The following is a 22,632-nucleotide window of genomic DNA, read 5'->3' on the forward strand; positions in this document are numbered from 1 at the left end:
GGAGGAGTCACTGAGCAGGGAGGAGTCACTGAGCAGGGAGGAGTCACTCAGCAGGGAGGAGTCACTCAGCAGGGAGGAGTCACTCAGCAGGGAGGAGTCACTGGGCAGGGGGGAGTCACTAAGCAGGGAGGAGTCACTCAGCAGGGAGGAGATACTGAGCAGGGAGGAGTCGCTCAGCAGGGTGGAGACACTGAGCAGGGAGGAGTCTCTCAGCACTCCGGCAGCTGGGTGTGTGATTGGCTGCTATCCTATCTCTGGCCAGGGAACTGGGCATTCTGATATGGGGTTATTTTGGGCACCAGCAGTGAGCCCTGGCCACTGTCCCGTTAGGAGGATCGGGGGGGGGGGGGGGGGGGGGGGGGGATTGACTATATCCCAAGGAAGATAGTAACTACCTAACGATTCATCACAATACGCTGTTGAAAAGGGAGCAGTAATGTACACTATATATAGTATATGCCAGTGGTTCCCAAACTTTTCATAGTCCCCTACCCCTTCAAACATTCAACCTCCAGCCCCTCTAGCGCCAGAGGCCAGTGTTTTTTGCCATCATTGTAAGCCTGCCACACACACGCACTATACGATACATTTATTAAACATAAGAATGAGTGTGAGTTTTTGGCAGAACCCAGCTCGTGGGAAGTGACAAAGATGCTCTGTCAAAATGGCACCAGAAGAAATGGCAGCAGTTTTACAGGCGCCCAACCAATTGTGCTATTATGTGTTTTTTCACATTATTTGAAACTCATTTTGTACATAATGTTTCTGCAACCCTATTGTATGGCAAAAAAGAGCTTCTGGATATCAGGACAGCGCTCACTCACCTCAGATTAGACAAATATTTTATCTTCAACAAGCAAGGACAAATGAGGTGCCCAATGTAAACTACCTGTTACTCAGGCCCAGAAGCCAGGATATGCATATGCACGGTAGTACTGACATAAAACACTCTAACATTTCCAAAACTGTTAAAATAATGTATGTGAGTATAACAGAACTGATATGGCAGGCGAAAACCTGAGAACAAAATCCATCCAGGAAGTGGGATATTTTTGTTGTGGGTACTTTTCAATTGAATGCCTATACAGTATGTAATGGGATAGGACCCAGATTGCAGTTCCTATGGCTTCCACTAGATGTCAACAGTCTTTAGACATTGTTTCAGGCTTGGTTTCTGAAAAAATGAGGAGAATGAGACCATTCTTTAGGTGGACTGTAGAAAGAAGCAGAGCTGGTTTGCAATTTCTCTGCAATTTCACCGGATGTTGGCCAGGTGGGACGCTAGCGTAAGAAGATAATGCAGGGAAACTTAAATCAGTTCTACCAAATTTCCATCAACATGTTAAATGTGCAACCAGAGGGAAAACAATTCTAGATCACCTGTACTCCACACACAGAGATGCGTACAAAGCTCTCCCTCACCCGCCATTTGGAAAATCCGACCACCACTCTATCCTCCTGATTCCTGCTTACAAGCAAAAATTAAAGCAGGAAGCACCAGTGACTCGGTCTATAAAAAAGTGGTCAGATGAAGCAGATGCTAAACTACAGGACTGTTTTGCTATCACAGACTGGAACATGTTCCGGGATTCTTCCGATGACATTGAGGAGTACACCACATCAGTAACTGGCTTTATCAATAAGTGCATTGAGGACGTCGTCCCCATAGTGACTGTACATACATACCCCAACCAGAAGCCATGGATTACAGGCAACATTCGCACTGAGCTAAAGGGCAGAGCTGTCGCTTTCAAGGTGTGGGACAATAACCCGGAAGCTTACAAGAAATCCTGCTATGCCCTGCGATGAACCATCAAACAGGCAAAGGGTCAATAAAGGGCTAAGATTGAATCATACTACACCGGCTCCGACGCTCGTCTTATGTGGCAGGGCTTGCAAACTACTACAGACTACAAAGGGAAGCACAGCCACGAGCTGCCCAGTGACACGAGCCTACCAGACGAGCTAAATCACTTCTATGCTCGCTTCGAGGCAAGCAACACTGAGGCATGCATGAGAGCATCAGCTGTTCCGGACGACTGTGTGATCACGCTCTCCGTAGCCGACGTGAGTAAGACCTTTAAACAGGTCAACATACAGAAGGCTGCGGGGCCAGACGGATTACCAGGACGTGTGCTCCGGGCATGTGCTGACCAACTGGCAGGTGTCTTCACTGACATTTTCAACATGTCCCTGATTGAGTCTGTAATCCCAACATGTTTCAAGCAGACCACCATAGTCCCTGTGCCCAAGAACACAAAGGCAACCTGCCTAAATTACTACAGACCCGTAGCACTCACGTCTGTAGGCATGAAGTGCTTTGAAAGGTTGGTAATGGCTCACATCAACACCATTATCCCAGAAACCCTAGACCCACTCCAATTTGCATACCGCCCAAACAGTTCCACGGATTATGTCATCTCTATTGCACTCCACACTGCCCTTTCCCACCTTGACAAAAGGAACACTTATGTGAGACTGATATTCATTGACTACAGCTCAGCATTCCACACCAGTGCACATACAGTGCCTTGCGAAAGTATTCGGCCCCCTTGAACTTTAAGGCCTTTTGCGACATTTCAGGCTTCAAACATAAAGATATAAAACTGTATTGTTTTGTGAAGAATCAACAACAAGTGGGACACAATCATGAAGTGGAACGACATTTATTGGATATTTCAAACTTTTTTAACAAATCAAAAACTGAAAAATTGGGCGTGCAAAATTATTCAGCCCCTTTACTTTCATTGCAGCAAACTCTCTCCAGAAGTTCAGTGAGGATCTCTGAATGATCCAATGTTGACCTAAATGACTAATGATGATAAATACAATCCACCTGTGTGTAATCAAGTCTCCGTATAAATGCACCTGCACTGTGATAGTCTCAGAGGTCCTTCAAAAGCGCAGAGAGCATCATGAAGAACAAGGAACACACCAGGCAGGTCCGAGATACTGTTGTGAAGAAGCTTAAAGCCGGATTTGGATACAAAAAGATTTCCCAAGCTTTAAACATCCCAAGGAGCACTGTGCAAGCGATAATATTGAAATGGAAGGAGTATCAGACCACTGCAAATCTACCAAGACCTGGCCGTCCCTCTAAACTTTCAGCTCATACAAGGAGAAGACTGATCAGAGATGCAGCCAAGAGGCCCATGATCACTCTGGATGAACTGCAGAGAACTACAGCTGAGGTGGGAGACTCTGTCCATAGGACAACAATCAGTCGTATATTGCACAAATCTGGCCTTTATGGAAGAGTGGCAAGAAGAAAGCCATTTCTTAAAGATCCATAAAAAGTGTTGTTTAAAGTTTGCCACAAGCCACCTGGGAGACACACCAAACATGTGGAAGAAGGTGCTCTGGTCAGATGAAACCAAAATTGAACTTTTTGGCAACAATGCAAAACGTTATGTTTGGCGTAAAAGCAACACAGCTCATCACCATGAACACACCATCCCCACTGTCAAACATGGTGGTGGCAGCATCATGGTTTGGGCCTGCTTTTCTTCAGCAGGGACAGGGAAGATGGTTCAAATTGATGGGAAGATGGATGGAGCCAGATACAGGACCATTCTGGAAGAAAACCTGATGGAGTCTGCAAAAGACCTGAGACTGGGACAGAGATGTGTCTTCCAACAAGACAATGATCCAAAACATAAAGCAAAATCTACAATGGAATGGTTCAAAAATAAACATATCCAGGTGTTAGAATGGCCAAGTCAAAGTCCAGACCTGAATCCAATCGAGAATCTGTGGAAAGAACTGAAAACTGCTGTTCACAAATGCTCTCCATCCAACCTCACTGAGCTCGAACTGTTTTGCAAGGAGGAATGGGAAAAAATGTCAGTCTCTCGATGTGCAAAACTGATAGAGACATGCCCCAAGCGACTTACAGCTGTAATCGCAGCAAAAGGTGGCAAAGTTCAAGGGGGCCGAATACTTTCGCAAGGCACTGTAGTACCCTCAAAGCTCATCACTAAGCTAAGGATCCTGGGACTAAACACCTCCCTCTGCAACTGGATCCTGGACTTCCTGACGGCTGCCCCAGGTGGTGAGGGTAAGTAGCAACACATCTGCCAAGCTGATCCTCAACACTGGAGTCCCTCAGGGGTGCGTGCTCATTCCCTTCCTGTGCTGCCTGTTGTATTCGGCGCACGTGACAAATCAACTTGGACTTTTATTTGAGCTCTTATAGGATCAGGGCACAAATAATAACATAATAATAATCAATAATTTTGCTCTTTATTTAGCCATCATGCTTATAAAACCTTATTTGTTAATTGAAAATTGTGAATAACTCACCACAGGTTAATGAGAAGGGTGTGCTTGAAAGGATGAACATAACTCTGCAATGTTGGGTTGTATTGGAGAGAGTCTCAGTCTTAAATCATTTTCCATACAGTCTGTGCCTGTATTACGTTTTCATGCTAGCGAGGGCCGAGAATCCACTCTCACATAGGTACGTGGTTACAAAGGGCATTAGTGACTTAACAGCGTGAATTGCCAAGGGCAAGAAACTTTGACTGCAGCCATTTCCAGAAATTTGGCAGTGGCTTCTGATTAAGTAAAATTTTCACAGAACCGCTTGTTGCAATTTTGATGAGGCTTTCTTGATCAGATATCGGTAAGTGAACTGGAGGCAGGGCATGAAAAGGATAACGAATCCAGTTGTTTCGGGAAAGTACCTGCATAAGGTGTATCCAAGAGGTGTATCCAAGATGGAGTAGCAGTCAGACGTCTTTGTCTCGTCCCATGTGTATATAACTTTTTCTTTGCGTTCTTCTTAATATTTTTCCTAAACCTCAACTTCAAAATACTCTCCTGCAACACGCCTCACCCAATGTGGTGTGGATCTGTTTTTTTTTCCTAAAGTATTTCTATTTTCATCTGAACTAGAATACCAAAGCTAGCTAGCTAACTAGCTACCAGCTATCAATCAACTAACCGCTGCGAGCGGTCATCAGCTAACCTTTAGCTCGGAAAGCTCTCGCCAGTTCGTACAACGTGCTTCAAACCAGAGCATACCGGACCTATTTTTCTCTCCATATCCCCGAATTCCTACAGCAAACTCCATCACTCCTGGGCTACAATATCTGTACCCCTTCTACTGCCCCAGTCTACTAACTGCTAGCTTGCCTGCCCCAGTCTGCTAACTGCTAGCCCCTGCTAACTGCTTGCTTGCTAACCCGGTCTGATAACTGCTAACTTGTTTAGCCCCGGCCTACTAACCGTTAGCCTGTTAGCATCGGCCTGCTAACTGTCTGAATCGCCGTGTCCCCCAGTCAGCCCAACCACTCACTGGACCCATATGTTCACTTGGCTACGCATGCCTCTCTCAAATACCAGGAGCTGTGCCAGGCCCGTCAGGTCTGTTGACTCATCCAGCTGTAACGCATTTAATTCACTGGCTTGTATGCAAAGCAGTAATTGTTTCAAAACATCTCCTGCCATGTCACTGATGCATCGTAAAACAGTGTTGTTTGATGAAGACATTGTCTGTATAATTTTTTGGGCCTTTTCCCCCAGCATTGTCCCAGCCATATCCGCGGCAGCAGGAAGAATTAAGTCCTGCACAATAGTATGGGGCTTGCCTGTCCTAGTCACTCGGAAGCTCACCATATAAGACGCTTCTAGCCCCTTCTTATTAATGGTATCTGTTGCTTTTATACATGTCTTACTAATCGAAAGTTGTCTTTATTCTCGCTCAAAAGACTCTGGTGGCTTATTTTTCAAATTGTCATGTTTCGTTTCCAAATGTCTGTGCAAGAGTGAAGGTTTCCCGCGAGAGAGTAACGGTTAATGTGATTGGATGTTCATTATTTGACTAGGCTACCTGTATTTGACATTGTGTTTTTATTTTTGCTGAACAGTAGATGGTTTAATTTTATTTTTGGTAGTGAAACGAGGCTACTCAGGCGAGAAAAAAACCTCACCCATATGTATAGCCCTGTTGGAAAATATAAATGTACTGGTTGAAAATGTGAAGTATTTGGCATACCCCCGACGGCATTGCGTGTAACCCTGGGTGTAAGCGCAATGCCGTACCCCAGTTTTGGAATATCTGGTCTATACTATAGACCCTCACTCTTTAGAAAAAAGGGTTGTAAAATGGTTCTTCGGTAGTCCCCATAGGAGAACCCCTTTTGGTTCCAGGTAGAACCCTTTTTGGTTCCAGGTAGAACCCCTTTGTGGTTCCAAGTAGAACTTTTGGGGTTTCATGTAGAACCCTCTGTGGAAAGGGTTGTACCTGTAACCAAAAAAGGTTCTTCAAAGGGTTCTCCTACGGTGATAGCCATAGCATCCTTTTAGGTTCTTGATAGCATCTTCTTTTTTGAAGAGTGTAATACCAGGGAAATTATTTGTCAAGGAAGGAAAAGTACACAGTGTTGTAAAGTACTTAAGTAAAAATACTTTAAAAGACTACTTAAGTAATTTTTGGGGGTATCTGTACTTTACTATTAATATTTTTTACTTTTACTTCACTGCATTCCTAAACAAAATGATGTACCTTTTACTCCATACATTTTCTCTGACACCCAAAAGTACTCATTACATTTTGAATGCTTAGCAGGACAGAAAATCATCCAATTCACATACTTATTAAGAGAACATCCCTGGTCATCCATACTAACTCTGATCTGGTGGACTCACTAAACACAAATGCTTTGTTTGTAAATTATTTGCTTATATGCTTTCTGGTTTGCTTAATATAAGGAATTTGAAATTATTTATACTTGTACTTTTACTTTTGATACTTATGTATATATACTACACTTACTTTGATGCTTAAGTATATTTAAAACCAAATACTTTTAGGCTTTCACTAAAGTAGTATTTTACTGGCTGACTTTCACTTTTACTTGAGTCATTTTTCATTAAGGTATCTTTACTTTTACTCAAGCATTACAATTAGGCACTTTTTCCACCACTGACAACAGTACACCTCTGACAACAGTACACCTCTGACAACAGTACACCTCTGACAACAGTACACCTCTGACAACAGTAAACCACTGACAACAGTAAACCACTGACAACAGTACACCTCTGACAACAGTACACCACTGACAACAGTAAACCACTGACAACAGTACACCTCTGACAACAGTACACCTCTGACAACAGTACACCACTGACAACAATACACCTCTGACAACAGTAAACCACTGACAACAGTACACCTCTGACAACAGTACACCACTGACAACAGTAAACCACTGACAACAGTACACCTCTGACAACAGTAAACCACTGACAACAGTACAGCACTGACAACAGTACACCACTGACAACAATACACCACTGACAACAGTAAACCACTGACAACAGTACACCTCTGACAACCATACAGACCACAACACGGATGGAGACCAAACAGATTGGCAGCAGCAAAACAGTATTAGTGGTCTACATGCATTACAAACTAGTAGGCTATTAAAAGTATCAATGCAGCTGTGGAGGATTTATTGTAACATCAGATCACCATATCTGAGCACATGGCCCATGTAGCAGACAGGTGTGTGTTCATCAGATTGGGCCATTACATCACATCCCCCCCAGTAGTTGGCCGATCATAGAAGAGAATAGAAGTGGGAGCAGGGGGAGTGAGAGAGCATCTGAGGGTTCCCTAGGGTCGCGGGGTGGAGGGAACATTGGCTTGGCTGAGAGTTGAGTCACCCCTTTCAGATCCAACCCTTCCACCCTGTGAAACAACAAAGCCCAGTGGGGAAGCCTTCAAAGACTGGTGGGTGGAGGAGGCTGCCTTGACCTGGAGTTCTCACAGCTCAGATTTAGGCATCAGGCACCAAATGGAAGAAAACATTTGAATATCCAGAGGGACTACCAAGACAATAAATGCTCCCCCCCCCCCCCCCCCCCTAATGTGCCCTAATGAACATGAGCCAGGATTCTGACCAACCACAGGCTCAGAATAGCCAGGGCTGAGTCTTTCATTAGAGCTTGCAATGGAAAACTCTTCAAAAAATGTTGCAGTGGAAAATGAAAATGAGTGTTCTTAAGTCCAGTTTATCCCTCCCTGATTCAGTCTGCTTTTTCCATTTGGTATCTAATGAACATGATCCTGATGAATAACTCTGCAATAGGCCTCAGTTCTCACGAAACCACACTTCCTCCCGAGGTACTGATACAGACAGAGTGAACAAATCAGAAAAATAATACAGAAATGAACTAAGATTCCTACACTGGTAATAATGATGTTCAAAATGTTACGTCAAAGAGGAAAATGAATAGTTTGGGTGTATTTTGTCACTACATAATACGTGTTTTAGCAGAATTACAACGTTCACTGGAAATTCAACTGCAGATACAGTATGTCTAGTACTGTCTGTCTACTGTAGGCACCCATAATGTTAGGTCCTCTCATCTCACATAGAAACAATCTCATCATTACAACCTACTACTAGAGAGGTCTAGGACTGAGGTCTATGATAATGAAAGTACTTAACATTTCTATAGCAACAGTATCCAGGAGGTTGTTGCCCATGGAGATTGTTTTGTGACACCTCTCCGGAGGATGTGGATCGGCCTCTCAGGGATTGGAGGAACTCAGTGGAGGCAGGTAATATGATTGTTTTGTCATGATTTATGTTTGATTTTATGACTTTTCTTATTTCCAGTGTAGCTCGTGAAGATTAGGACGGATTGACTGATTAGGTAAGAATGCCATAAGATTTACTTTCACAAAATTGGCATTTATTAGATATTTCATATGTTATTCATGCATTTACAAAATAGTTTAGTTTCCTTTAAAATTATTTCATATATTGTTTATAAGTTGATAGAATGAGTTTATGCCAATTTAATTTATATACTGTAAGTATATTCAGTCTGCTCATAACCAGAATCCATAATAATTTGATAAAGGGAAACGTCTGATCAACGTTTATCTTAGGTAAATAAGCTATGAAGTAAAACGTCTGGAGAAACACACAAACAATAATACAACTACGACTATGCTGTTTCCAATCAAATACTTTTAGGTGAACCTGTCTGGCTTTTGACCAAAACCTAGAACCGTCCGTTTGGTCAAATTATGGGAGGCGGACATACTCATGTAATCTTACGAGCATCTAAAATACATCCTAATTACAGTTTATTAATATAAAAAAGTACCTTAATGAAATACATTTACACTCTGTAATTATCAGTGTAATACAAGCTTGCTGATGGGTCTTTATGAACATTTACAGTTCTAAGAAAATGACCAGATCATTAGAGTCCTTCAGCTGGTATCATAACTGGGAAAATGTGGCGTAGTTGTTAGCATACCCTTGGCCTATCTTAAAGTATTCTGTGAAGTAGCCCCCTGAATGGCCACCCCTAACGACAAAGGCCTATAGCCTAAACCAGTGATAATGCCATCCCCCAAAAAATTCTAACAGCAAAACTAGCCAGGAAAAATAACCAGAAAAATAAAGGCCCTTCAACATGCACTCGATATAAATGCAATTAACGAGCTGTTACATTCAATTTGATGACTCATTCGAGTAGAACTGGATAGAACTGGAGTAGGAGAAATACCAGGAGTTAAGAACACTTCAACGGTTCTATAGAACATGACACATACGGAGAGCTTAGTGGGGGGGGGGGGGGGGGGGGGGGGGGGGGGGGGGGGGGGGGATCGTAAGTGAGAGGCAATAATCTTCACTTTGCAGTCAGGGTAGCCATTAACAACCCCATTAGAGTGAAGCCAGAAAGCTTCAAATGGATTAAATGTGACTTAAATGGAGGGAAAAAACATTCCCCCTCCATCCACGGGTCCCTACACCCCCATTTGGAATGCTCCGTAGAACTGCCCACGTCGATTGTATTTAGACTGAGTTAGACTAGCCAAAATGCATATGCCAATCTAATGTAACTGTCTGTAACACACAGGGAACAAGATAGTGAACAACACATTCTCATTGACTCTCCAGTATAGCACAGTTCTGACAGAGTTTTTGCACTTTTTCTTGGATGGGACAGGAACTAGAATGATTTTTGATAAGGGAAAAGATACCTCTCTGATGCATTTTGTCTCTTGATATCTGAACTATTAGTCCTAGGGTATGCCTGGGCCGTTGTCATCAAGAGTCTCCTAAATCAGCATTTCACAGGATTCTTACGATATTTTTTCTCAAAAGTTTGATAAATATGGGCCCAGATCCATGTGCATTTTGATTGACAGCCAAAAGTTCCGGTGAGTGACAGCCAGTGAGCAGTTGAATGTGGGACTGGCCTATGGTAGAATTGATTTCTTCAGACCTTTATTTACACTATGAGAGAGTGGCAGCCAGACCAGTAAACAAACAAATATCATTGTCTGTCATGTATTTAATATAAAGGGTGCTGTGTCAATACAAACTCCCAAAAGGCATTTGACAGTTCAACTCGGTTCATCTCCACAAAAAATACAATATATATTATACAGTGCACTCAGAAAGTATTCAGACCACTTTACTTTTTCCAGTGGTGTAAAGTACTACTTAAGTAGTTTTTAATTTATTTTTGGTATCTGTACTTTACTTTATTATTTATATTTTTGACTACTTTTACTTTCACTTCACTACATTCCTTAAGAAAATATATGTAAGGGAGTTCGTAACTGGCAGCAGGGAAGTCAGGCGCAGGAGAGCAAAACTGGGTATTCAACAGAGCAGTTTTATTTAAAAAAACACCGGAAAGCAGAACAATAAACAAATGGGTACAAAACCCGTCGCGCACCAGAGAAAACGTGCACATGCACTTACAATAAACAATTCCGCACAAGACATGGAGGGGAACAGAGGGTTAAATACACAACATGTAATGAGGGAATTGAGACCAGGTGTGTGGGAAGACAAGAGAAAAACAAAAGGAAAATGAAAAGTGGATCGATGATGGCTAGAAGACCGGCGACGCCGACCGCCGAGTGCTACCCGAACAAGGAGAGGAATCGACTTTGGCAGAAGTCGTGACAATATAGCTTTTTACTCCACACATTTTCCTTGACAGCCAAAAGTACTTGTTACAGTTTGAATGCTTAGCAGGATAGGTAAATAGTCAAATTCACACACTTATCAACCGAACATCCCTGGTCATCCCAACTGCCTCTGATATGGCGGACTCACTAAACAGAGAACATCCCTGGTCATCCCTACTGCCTCTGATATGGCGGACTCACTAAACAGAGAACATCCCTGGTCATCTACTACCTCTGATTTGGCGGACTCACTAAACACAAATGCTTCGTTTGTAAATGATGTCTGAATGTTGGAAAGTGCCCGGGGCTTTCCGTAAATTCAAAAAACAAGAAAATGGTGCCATCTTGTTTGCTTAATATAAGGAATTTGAAAGGATTTATACTTTTAATTTTGACAGTTAAGTATATTTTAAACCAAATACATTTAGACTTTTACTGAAGTAGTATTTTACTGGGTGACTTTTACTTTTACCTGAGTCATTTTCTATTAAGGTATCTTTACATTTACTGAAGTATGACAGTTGGGTATTTTTCCCACATTTTGTTATGTTACAGCCTTATAATACAATTGATTAAATAGTTTTTTTCCTTCATCAATCTAAACACAATACCCCATAAAGACAAAGCAAAAACTGGTTGTTACACATTTTTGCAAATGGATTAAAAACAAAAAAATGAAATATGACATTTACATAAGTTTTCTCAGTACTTTGTTGAAGCACCTTTGGCAGTGATTACAGCCTCGAGTCATCTTGGGTATGACGCTATAAGCTTGGCACACCTGTATTTGGGGAGTTTCTCCCATTCTTCTCTGCAGATCCTCTGAAGTTCTGTCAGGTTGGATGGGGAGCGTTGCTGCACAGCTATTTTCAGGTCTCTCCAGAGATGTTCGATCGGGTTCGAGTCCGGGCTCTGGCTCGGCCACTCAAGGACATTTAGAGACTTGGCACCAAGCCACTTTTGCACTGTCTTGAGTGTGTGCTTAGGGTCATTGTCAGGTTGGAAGGGGAACCTTGGCCCCAGTCTGATGTCCTGAGTGCTCTGGAGCAGGTTTTCATCAAGGATCTCTCTGTGTTTTGCTCTGTTCATCTTCCCCTCGATCCTGACTAGTCTCCCAGTCCCTGCCGCTGAAAAACATCCCTACAGTATGATGCTGCCACCACCATGCTTCAGAGTAGGTATGGTGCCAGGTTTCCTCCTGAAGTAATGCTTGGCATTCAGGCCATAGAGTTAAATATTGGTTTCATCAGACCAGAGAATCTTGTTTCTCATGGTCTGAGAGTCTTTAGGTGCCTTTTGGCTAACTCCAAACGGGCTGTCATGTGCCTTTTACTCAGGAGTGGCTTCCATCTGCCCTCTCTACCATAAAGGCCTGAGAGATGGTTGTCATTCTGGGAGGTTCTCCCATCTCCACAGAGGAACTCTGGAGCTCTGACAGAGTGACCTTCGAATTCTCGGTCACCTCCCTGACCAAGGCCCTTCTCCCCCGATGCTCAGTTTGGCCGGGCAGCCAGCTCTAGGAAGAGTCTTGGTGGTTCCAAACTTCTTCCATTTAAGAATGATGGAGGCCACTGTGTTCTTGGGGACACAGTGCTGCAGACATCTTCCCCAGATCTGTGCCTCGACACAATCCTGTCTCGGAGCTCTACAGACAACTCCTTCAACCTCATGTCTTAGTTTTTGCTCTGACATGCACTGTCAACTGTGGGACATTATAAAGCCAGGTGTGTACCTTTCCAAATCATGTCCAATCAATTGAATTTACCACAGGTGGACTCCAATCAAGTTGTAGAACATCTGAAGGATGATCAATGGAAACAGGATGCACCTGAGTTCAATTTCAATTCTTAAAGCAAAGGTTCTGAATACTTACGTAAATAAGATATTTCAGTTTTTTCTTTTAAATAATTTGCAAAAATGTCTAAAAAACTGTTTTCACTTGATCAATATAGGGTATTGTATGTAGATTGACAAATATTTTGATTTATTTTATACATGTTGGAATAAGGCTGTAATGTAACCAAATGTGGAAAAAGTCAAGAGATCTAAATAAGTTCCAAATGCACTGTATTTTCTAGTCAATATTTGGAGGGGAAGTTCAAGCCTCTGACCACTTAGATGGGTGTTTGGATTTTGGAGAAAAAAAAACACATTGAAAAAATAAAGGTGAGACATAATGTAAGGCCATGCAAGGCCACCGGATTTAAATCCTTTATTGTACCATTTACATTTTAATTAATGGCTAAAATAAGGTGACTAAATCAGAGCTTTGGTGACCAATCACCATGCACCAGACAGACAAAGCTTAGAATCTGTCTGTTTATCATTCGTGGACACAAGCTGTATCGTGCGTTTGGATTGGCCGTTATCTCTCAGAGAGACAGACAGATCTGTCGTTTGTCTTTTTGTAGCTGGAGGCAGATGTTACATTCACCGAGTCCCCAGCCCATCATAACTCACCCCAATGGACCGTTACACTGCTCTCCCGTTAGGCAGCCTCCCAATAACTCACAACCCCAATGTCCTTTATATGTTCAATATATTCCCAGTCTTACAGGAATAATCAAAAATAGATTTGAATGTTGATGATATCACGTTGTCAATTACAGCTGCTTTAAAGATAATGTTTCAAACATTTGTGGAAGGGGGAAGTTGAAAGCATGAGCTAGCATCACAGGCATTGAGGGCATTGGAGGTGGTTTGCATCATGTGTCAGCACATCCTTTGCTCATAAAAGATGGAGATTGCCTGTGTGATTGCTTGTGTGAGTTCCTGGAAAAGACATGGGCGCAATGTTGTTGGTATTCATTTTCCATATTTCTCTTGTAACTATAAAAGTAGGAGATGAAATTGAAAGTGGGGACTATTTTGTCTGTGAGCATGACCCGACCTGTCTATAACCCTGATATGATGCAACAATGTCAGATCACTGGTTCAAAGAGCTCATAAAACCACTTAAATGATACTCTTCAAATCTGGCAAAACAGACTTCAGGCACGAACCAAATAATAAGACAATGACATCTAATATTTATTGAATAATTGAATCTATACAGAACAAATATATAAATGCAGTGTTGGTCCAGTGTTTCATGATCTGAAATAAAATATCCCTGAAATGTTCCAACATGCACTAATAGCTTATTTCTTTCAAATTTTGTGCAGAAATTTGTTTACATCCCTGTTAGTGAGCATTTCTCCTTTGCCAACATAATCCATCCACCTGACAGGTGTGGCATGTCAAGAAGCTGATTAAACAGCATGATCATTACACAGGTGCACCTTGTGCTGGGGACAACAAAAGGCCATTCTAAAATGTGCAGTTTTGTCACGCAACATAATGCCACAGATGTCAAGTTTTGAGGGAGCATGTAATTGGCATGCTGATGGAAGGGATGTCCACCAGAGCTGTTGCCAGATAATTTAATGTTAATTTATCTACGATAAGCCGCCTCCAACATAATTTGAGAGAATTTGGCAGCATGTCCAACCGGCCTCACAACCACAGACCACGTGTAACCACGCCAGCCCAAGACGTCCACTTCCGGCTTCTTCACCTGTGGTATCGTCCGAGACCAGCCACCGGACTGCTGGTGAAACTGATGAGCATTTCTGTCTGTAATAAAGCCCTTTTGTGGGGAAAAACTCGTTCTGATTTGCTGGGCCTGGCTCCGCAGTGGGTGGGCCTGACTCCCATGTTGCTTATGCCCTCCCAGGTCTATGCCCTCCCAGGCCCACCCATGGATAGGCCCACTCATGCCTTCTCCCATGCCGAGTCATGTGAAATCCATAGACTAGAGCCTAACAAATGTATTTCAATTGACTGATTTCCTTATATGAACTATAACTCAATTTATATTCAGTATAGTTACTTACTTATTGATCTGTTTCTAATACATTTATCCATGTATTCATACGGATAACAAGTGCATTCCAATAATGGATACCTTCCAGTGGTGTAAAGTACTTAAGTAAAAAATACTTTAAAATACTACTTAGTTTTTTTTGGTATCTGTACTTAACTATTTATATTTTTGACAACTTTTACTTTTACTTCACTACATTCCTAAAGAAAATAATGTACTTTTTACTGCATACATTTTTCCCAACAACCAAAAGTACTCATTCCATTTTGAATGCTTAGCAGGATAGTAAAATGGCCCAATTTACACACTCAAGAGAATATCCCTGGTCATCCCTACTGCCTCTGATCTGGCAGACTACCTGAACACTATTTTTTTGTGTTTATAAATTATATCTGAGTGTTGGAGTGTGCCCCTGGCTATCCGTAAATTAAACAAAACAAGAAAATCGTTCCGTCTGGTAAGGAATGTGAAATGAGCTATACTTTTGATACGTAAGTATATTTAAAAGTAAATACTTTTAGACTTTTCCTCAAGTAGTATTTTACTGGGTTGCTTGCACTTTTACGTGTCATTTTCTATTAAGGTATCTTTACTTTTACTCAAGTATGACAATTGAGTACTTTATCCACCACTGATACCTTCCAATAATGTCCTGCACCAACACAAACCATGTATTTGAACCCATTACAGTTGTTCAAATATCAATACCAGACAAGAAACAGAGACTTACAGTGTGGTAAAAAAGTATTTAGTCAGCCACCAATTGTGCAAGTTCTCCCACTTAAAAAGAGGAGAGAGGCCTGTAATTTTCATCATAGGTACACTTCAACTATGACAGACAAAATGAGAAGAAAAAATCCAGAAAATCACATTGTAGGATTTTTAATGAATTTATTTGCAACTTATGGTGGAAAATAAGTATTTGGTCACCTGCAAAAGTTTATCTCAATACTTTGTTATATACCCTTTGTTGGCAATGACAGAGGTCAAACCTTTTCTGTAAGTCTTCACAAGGTTTTCACACACTGTTGTTGGTATTTTGGCCCATTCCTCCATGCAGATCTCCTTTAGAGCAGTGATGTTTTGGGGCTGTTGCTGGGCAACGGACTTTCAACTCCCTCCAAAGATTTTCTATGGGGTTGAGATCTGGAGACAGGCTAGGCCATTCCAGGACCTTGAAATGCTTCTTACGAAGCCACTCCTTCGTTGCCCGGGCGGTGTGTTTGGGATCATTGTCATGCTGAAAGACCCAGCCACGTTTCATCTTCAATGCCCTTGCTGATGGAAGGAGGTTTTCACTCAAAATCTCACGATACTGTACATGGCCCCATTCATTCTTTCCTTTACACGGATCAGTCGTCCTGGTCCCTTTGCAGAAAAACAGCCCAAAAGCATGATGTTTCCACCCCCATGCTTCACAGTAGGTATGGTGTTCTTTGGATGCAACTCAGCATTCTTTGTCCTCCAAACACAACGAGTTGAGTTTTTACCAAAAAGTTACATTTTGGTTTCATCTGACCATATGACATTCTCCCAATCTTCTTCTGGATCATCCAAATGCTCTCTAGCAAACTTCAGACGGGCTTGGACATGTACTGGCTTAAGCAGGGGGACATGTCTGGCACTGCAGGATTTGAGTCCCTGGCGGCATAGTGTGTTACTGATGGTAGGCTTTGTTACTTTGGTCCCAGCTCTCTGCAGGTCATTCACTAGGTCCCCCCGTGTGGTTCTGGGATTTTTGCTCACCTTTCTTGTGATAATTTTGACCCCACGGGGTGCGATCTTGCGTGGAGCCCCAGATCGAGGGAGATTATCAGTTGTATGTCTTCCATTTCCTAATAATTGCTCCCACAGTTGATTTCTTCAAACCAAGCTGCTTACCTATTGCAGATTCAGTCTTCCCAGCATGGTGCAAGTCTACAATTTTGTTTCTGGTGTCCTTTGACAGCTCTTTGGTCTTGGCCATAGTGGAGTTTGGAGTGTGACTGTTTGAGGTTGTGGACAGGTGTCTTTTATACTGATAACAAGTTCAAACAGGTGCCATTAATACTGGTAACGAGTGGAGGACAGAGGAGCCTCTTAAAGAAGAAGTTACAGGTCTGTGAGAGCCAGAAATCTTGCTTGTTTGTAGGTGACCAAATACTTATTTTCCACCATAATTTGCAAATAAATTCATTAAAAATCCTACAATGTGATTTTCTGGATTTATTTTTCAAATTTTGTCTGTCATAGTTGAAGTGTACCTATGATGAAAATTACAGGCCTCTCTCATCTTTTTAAGTGGGAGAACATGCACAATTGGTGGCTGACTAACACTCGTGCTTGGCACCGAACAGAACACAGATGGGTATTATTTACATTTGTAAATTCCTAGATCTTTGCCCTGGCAGCGTTGGCATCAAGAACTCCTCTCCTGCCACTCCTGCCCGCCGCTCCAAAAGCACTTGGCATTACAGGATTAGAGTGTCAGTGGAACGGGCCGCGCTAGAGTTAAGGGTATTCATTACTTCTATGTCTATGGACAATATAGTCATTTGATGAGTAGCCGGGTTGAGAATGAGACTGAGAATGTCTCAGACCTACATCAGAGGGTTTGGGACAACACAGATATCATGTGCAATGAACAGCCCCTTCGTCCCCAAGTCTGTCTGTATGTGAAAGTGACTTAGATGTTATTTCTTGACTAAGAAAGATGCCACATTTTCAAGGACACATGTTTTTCACCGTTGCGTACTCAGTGTAGTTATGTCCAGGCTCATTTCCTTCTTTACTGTTGACAAAAAAACTGCCGCTTTGTCTCCTAAAATGTACACTGTAAAGTCTGTGGGATTTTAGAGGTCACAGTCAAGCAGCAACAGGTATGTTTTCCAAATCACCACCCCCATCTCAGTCCAAAATACAGTACATCCCCTCGCCATTCCAAATCTCGGTCCAAAATATATCAGAGTTGGGTTTAGGTCAATTTCATTTCACTACAGTCAATGTGGGAGATAAATATTAATTGTAGAAAAAATTACTACAATTGTGCAAATTTGTAAAAGTATTATCAACTGTAAAATGGAGTTGTCCCCAATCTTTAAAACACAAAGATCATCCAATGCCAAAGTGACACTACAAAGTTACACACCCCAAAGTTATGAGTTACACAAAATTACACTGAATTTATAAGCTGGGTTTACTTCTATCCACATTCCTACAACTGTCCTACAATAACTAAAGGTTACGCATTTTGACAGCAAAAATATTTTTTTTAAACTATGGGATTCAGTCCTTCTTGCACCTGTAAGACTACTGCCTAGAACACCAGTGCCATCCACACGACTCAAAAATACATTATCCCTCTGAGCTAAAGCCTAAACAAGGCATTAGCTCTGGGAGCTAACACAAGTGTTCCCGTCCAAGACAAGGTTACTCATTAAGCATAGTTTGGGGTAACCACCTCAGGCACGTAATAAACATAACCATAATTAACATCACTGTCAAGGCCCACTCTCTTGTTGAAGCCTATTGGCTCTCACAGACTGGGTGGTGGATGATAAACCCATGGTCTCGTCTCTCTACAGCCTGAGGGCAGCTGAGTCACCATCGGTCGCCATCACTCCGTTTTGCTGACTCACACCCTCAGAGCCAGGCTATCTCTGTTGACTTATCCACACAGCGACAGGCATCACCTCAGCCACCTAAACCTTAACCTCAGGGCCCCTTCGTGACGTCCTTTGGTAATGCTCAACGGCATGTACTAGATTAGAGTATACAGCATGAGTCTATGGTTCATGAGTCTATGGTTCACAAGGCTATGGTTGTACCATCTACAAGCCACCGTTATACTAGCCTGGTGGTCCAGTCTGTTTGGGCTTCAGCCATGCAAAACAAGATTAATAAGAGGAGAGCTGGCCACAGCACGTACAGAATGGGACCAGGCTATCATCACTCTAACCCACATTCATAATCACTGGCTTTTCTTCACTGATAGCAAGAAGAGTCACTTACCCAGCATCACTCCCGTCCCCGCATATTAAGGCATCCTTCGCTCCCTCCACTTTGTAGTAGTTATCTGAAATCAAAGAAAATAACAGAAGAGGCCTGGATTTGATTCATTTGATTACAAGGATTAATTTGAATACACTTAGTAGTAGTTTTCAAAAATAAAAATAGAATATAATGGATGAGACCTGGATTTGATTCATGTGATTAAAGGGATTAACTTGATTACATGGCACTAGTATTGCTGATCCTACAAACATTTTAATCTTAAGGTCAAACGTCTGTCAGTGGCACTCAGACCTTATGACCAGAACTCCTGCCCTGGTTGGGGAAAGAAGTTTATTGAATATATTAATCATAAGGCATCAACATTGATCTTACATCAGTCCACCCTTAAATAACCCACTGGATGTACGATTTTAGCCATTTATCAAATTAAGAAAATGGTTTTGTTTCGTGTTTCACCCAAGCTTTTAGGGATCAATACCGAGGCCTGCCTTGGACATTTTACACTTGTGTAAGGTGATGGATAGCAGAGACTGCTTGAAGTTGAAGGGGATGGAAATGAAAGAATAAATAGCAATAGCATGACCCGTTGACTGTGTTGCTGCCGACTCCAACTAGAGCACACTAAGAGATTACAAGACCAGAAGGTTCCATGTCCACTCCAACGCTCCTTCATGCTGAGCGTTCCTCCATTTTATCTTGCCTCCTTTTCACAGCGTTTCAGCTTCACTGTCCCACTCTAGAGGGTTTGAGTGCCGTTAGACCACTATGGGGCTGGGAGAGGAGCCGCAGGAGGAGAGGGGCTGGAGAAGGGCTCGCCTGACGGGCACTTTGGCAGGCGGCCCGAACCCTCCGTCAGTTGTCGGCATTCCTGGTTTCAGCATGGCCTTAAATGTTCCTCCTTTATGGACCATGGACCTCTCCAACACGCACGCACGCACGCACGCACGCACGCACACACACACACACACACACACACACACACACACACACACACACACACACACACACACACACACACACAAAAGCCGGACCCCAGAACCACTTTTCAGTGACAGCCCAGAGCCACTCTTCAGCGACAGCTTTCACCTTTCACCACCATACTGTGCAGATTGACTAGATGTGTTTTTGAAAGATGAGTCTTACATTTTGATAAGGGTGTTTTGTGTATTTTTTTAATTCATTTTACATTATTGCTGTTTTAAAGAAAAAAACAGTAGACGCAATCTCAGGAAATGCCTTGTTGGTTTGGCTGTCTCATGTACTGTCATCTTTAAGCGTCGTACAATGTGCACCTCTTTGGGTCCCCGGGACCAGGATTGAGAAGCACAGCCTTTGAACAATGTAAAACATGTCCATGACCCTCTGACTCATCTACACATATGTAACTGCATGAAGTAATCTGAAAATGTCAATCATGAAATATGTAATAACTTGAAATATGTAATAACTTGAAATATGTAATAACTTGAAATATGAAATAACTTGAAATATGTAATAACTTGAAATATGTAATAACTTGAAATATGAAATAACTTGAAATATGTAATAACTTGAAATATGAAATAACTTGAAATATGAAATAACTTGAAATATGTAATAACTTGAAATATGTAATAACTTGAAATATGTAATAACTTGAAATATGTAATAACTTGAAATATGAAATAACTTGAAATATGAAATAACTTGAAATACGAAGTCCGGCCACGTGACCATTCATGATTAGAGGAATGACTGTTCATTTAAACATCTGCCCCACATCAGTGTTGTGCAGCAAAAGTAAGCATGCCATAATCTGTGTCAGTGAGGGAGGACCCACTCTAGTTGTGCAATCGCTGCAGGGCTGTCTCTGTTACTGCCTGTTTGGATAGTGCAGTAAAGAGGACACTGGAATGGAACTTTGCCATGTCATGCGTGCCCATGACAAGCTTCTGAACTGCTGTGTGGGACTTTTTTCTAGGCTACAAATTATCCCTTACAAACATGTCATGTTATAGCTGCAAGTAGCGTTTTGTTGACACCACTGTCACACAACTGCAAGACTCATCCAAAGCTAAGAGACCCACGACCAACATCGTGACCATATTAGTGCAGTTAAGAAACGTCAATCGCTATGACAGTATGAGAGCCAGATCTGAGTTTAACTAGATGAAATCAGTAAAATACTTTCACTGTGCTGGATTGAGCTTGACTGGCACAATGTAGCCAATTTAATAGTCCCAAACATACATACTCTGCCCATCTGGCCCTACAGGCAGGCTAAAGCAAGCATTGAAAGTATTTGAAAGATTTCAAATACTGTTTGAAACCAGGTCTATATTACAGCACATTCATCTTATACACTAACAGAGACAAAGAAACCATGGCTTGTGCCTTGGCCCATAGCTCATATGAGAGGGCCAGCGCAGGTCAGGAACAAAGAAGAGAGATAACAATGAATCTAAGACCCTTTTATAAGAATCTGTTGTTAGGATTCAAAATCTGTCTCGTTGACCAATAGCTTTACTGTTGAGTTAACTTCCAATCAGATATCAGACCTACATGATGTAAAGACAACAGACCCTCTGCTTCAAAGAGGTGAGACTAAATGTGGGTGGGAGAGACACTGAGGTGTTCTGAAGACAACACACACGCATCGTTGCATACAGCTGATAAGAGTCACTTTGAGGGCAGTAATACCATTAAACTACTGCTGCAGTGTTGTTCACTGTCTCATATGCTGAGGATATCGTATCACAAGTCAACAACACACATAGCCTTGAGTGAAAACTCAACTTCACAGAAACTTGAGGCACGCCCACGCCATTTCATGAGTCTAATTAGATTGTGCCAGTCTTTACATCATGTAGGTCTGATATCTGATTGGAAGTTAACTCAACAGTAAAGCTATTGGTCAACGAGTCAGATTTTGAATCCAAACATCAGATGCTTATAAAAGGGTCTTAGATTCATTGTTATCTCTCTTCTTTGTTCCTGACCTGCGCTGGCCTCTTTCTCTCCCTCTCCTATGAGCCAAGGCACAAGATATTGTTTTTCTCTCTCTCTCTCTCTCTATCTGACCATGCTTAGAATAATGCCTTGTAATGTTGTTAATGCCTTGTAACGTAAGCTTTATGTCTTCTATGTGAATCCACTCATTTTTACAAAGCAATTAACTCAACTATAGTGTTCTATTACTGTAACTCAACTATAGTGTTCTATTACTGTAACTATAGTGTTCTATTACTGTAACTATAGTGTTCTATTACTGTAACTCAACTATAGTGTTCTATTACTGTAACTATAGTGTTCTATTACTGTAACTATAGTGTTCTATTACTGCAACTATAGTGTTCTATTACTGTAACTATAGCTTTCTATTACTGTAACTACAGTGTTCTATTACTGTAACTATAGTATTCTATTACTGTAACTATAGTGTTCTATTACTGTAACTCAACTACTATTACTGTAACCATAGTGTTCTATTACTGTAACTATAGTTTTCTATTACTGTAACTCAACTATAGTGTTCTATTACTGTAACTCTAGTATAGTGTTCTATTACTGTAACTCAACTATAGTGTTCTATTACTGTAACTCTACTATAGTGTTCTATTACTGTAACTATAGTTTTGGCAAGTCGGTTAGGACATCTGCTTTGTGCATGACACAAGGAATATTTCCAACAATTGTTTACAGATATATTATTTCACTTATAATTCACTATATCACAATTCCAGTGGGTCAAAAGTTTGCATACACTAAGTTGACTGTGCCTTTAAACAGCTTGGAAAATTCCAGAACATGATGTCATGGCTTTAGAAGCTTCTGA

The 22,632-nt window shown here is 41.7% G+C and overlaps 1 protein-coding gene across 1 annotated transcript in view; it reads right to left on the reverse strand.

Annotated features, from left to right (window-relative positions):
• The window catches only part of LOC100136701 (sodium channel protein type 3 subunit alpha), a 151,917-nt gene that overhangs the window by 117,243 nt on the left and 12,042 nt on the right, over window positions 1-22,632 (reverse strand). The window contains exon 5 of the mRNA XM_036934870.2: window positions 18,816-18,879. Within this exon, the coding sequence (XP_036790765.2) occupies window positions 18,816-18,879 (64 nt within the window). The remainder of the gene's footprint in view (window positions 1-18,815; window positions 18,880-22,632) is intronic.

Source organism: Oncorhynchus mykiss, chromosome 11, assembly GCF_057628025.1.
Source record: "Oncorhynchus mykiss isolate SJ-2025 chromosome 11, ASM5762802v1, whole genome shotgun sequence".
Taxonomy (NCBI): Eukaryota; Metazoa; Chordata; class Actinopteri; order Salmoniformes; family Salmonidae; genus Oncorhynchus; species Oncorhynchus mykiss.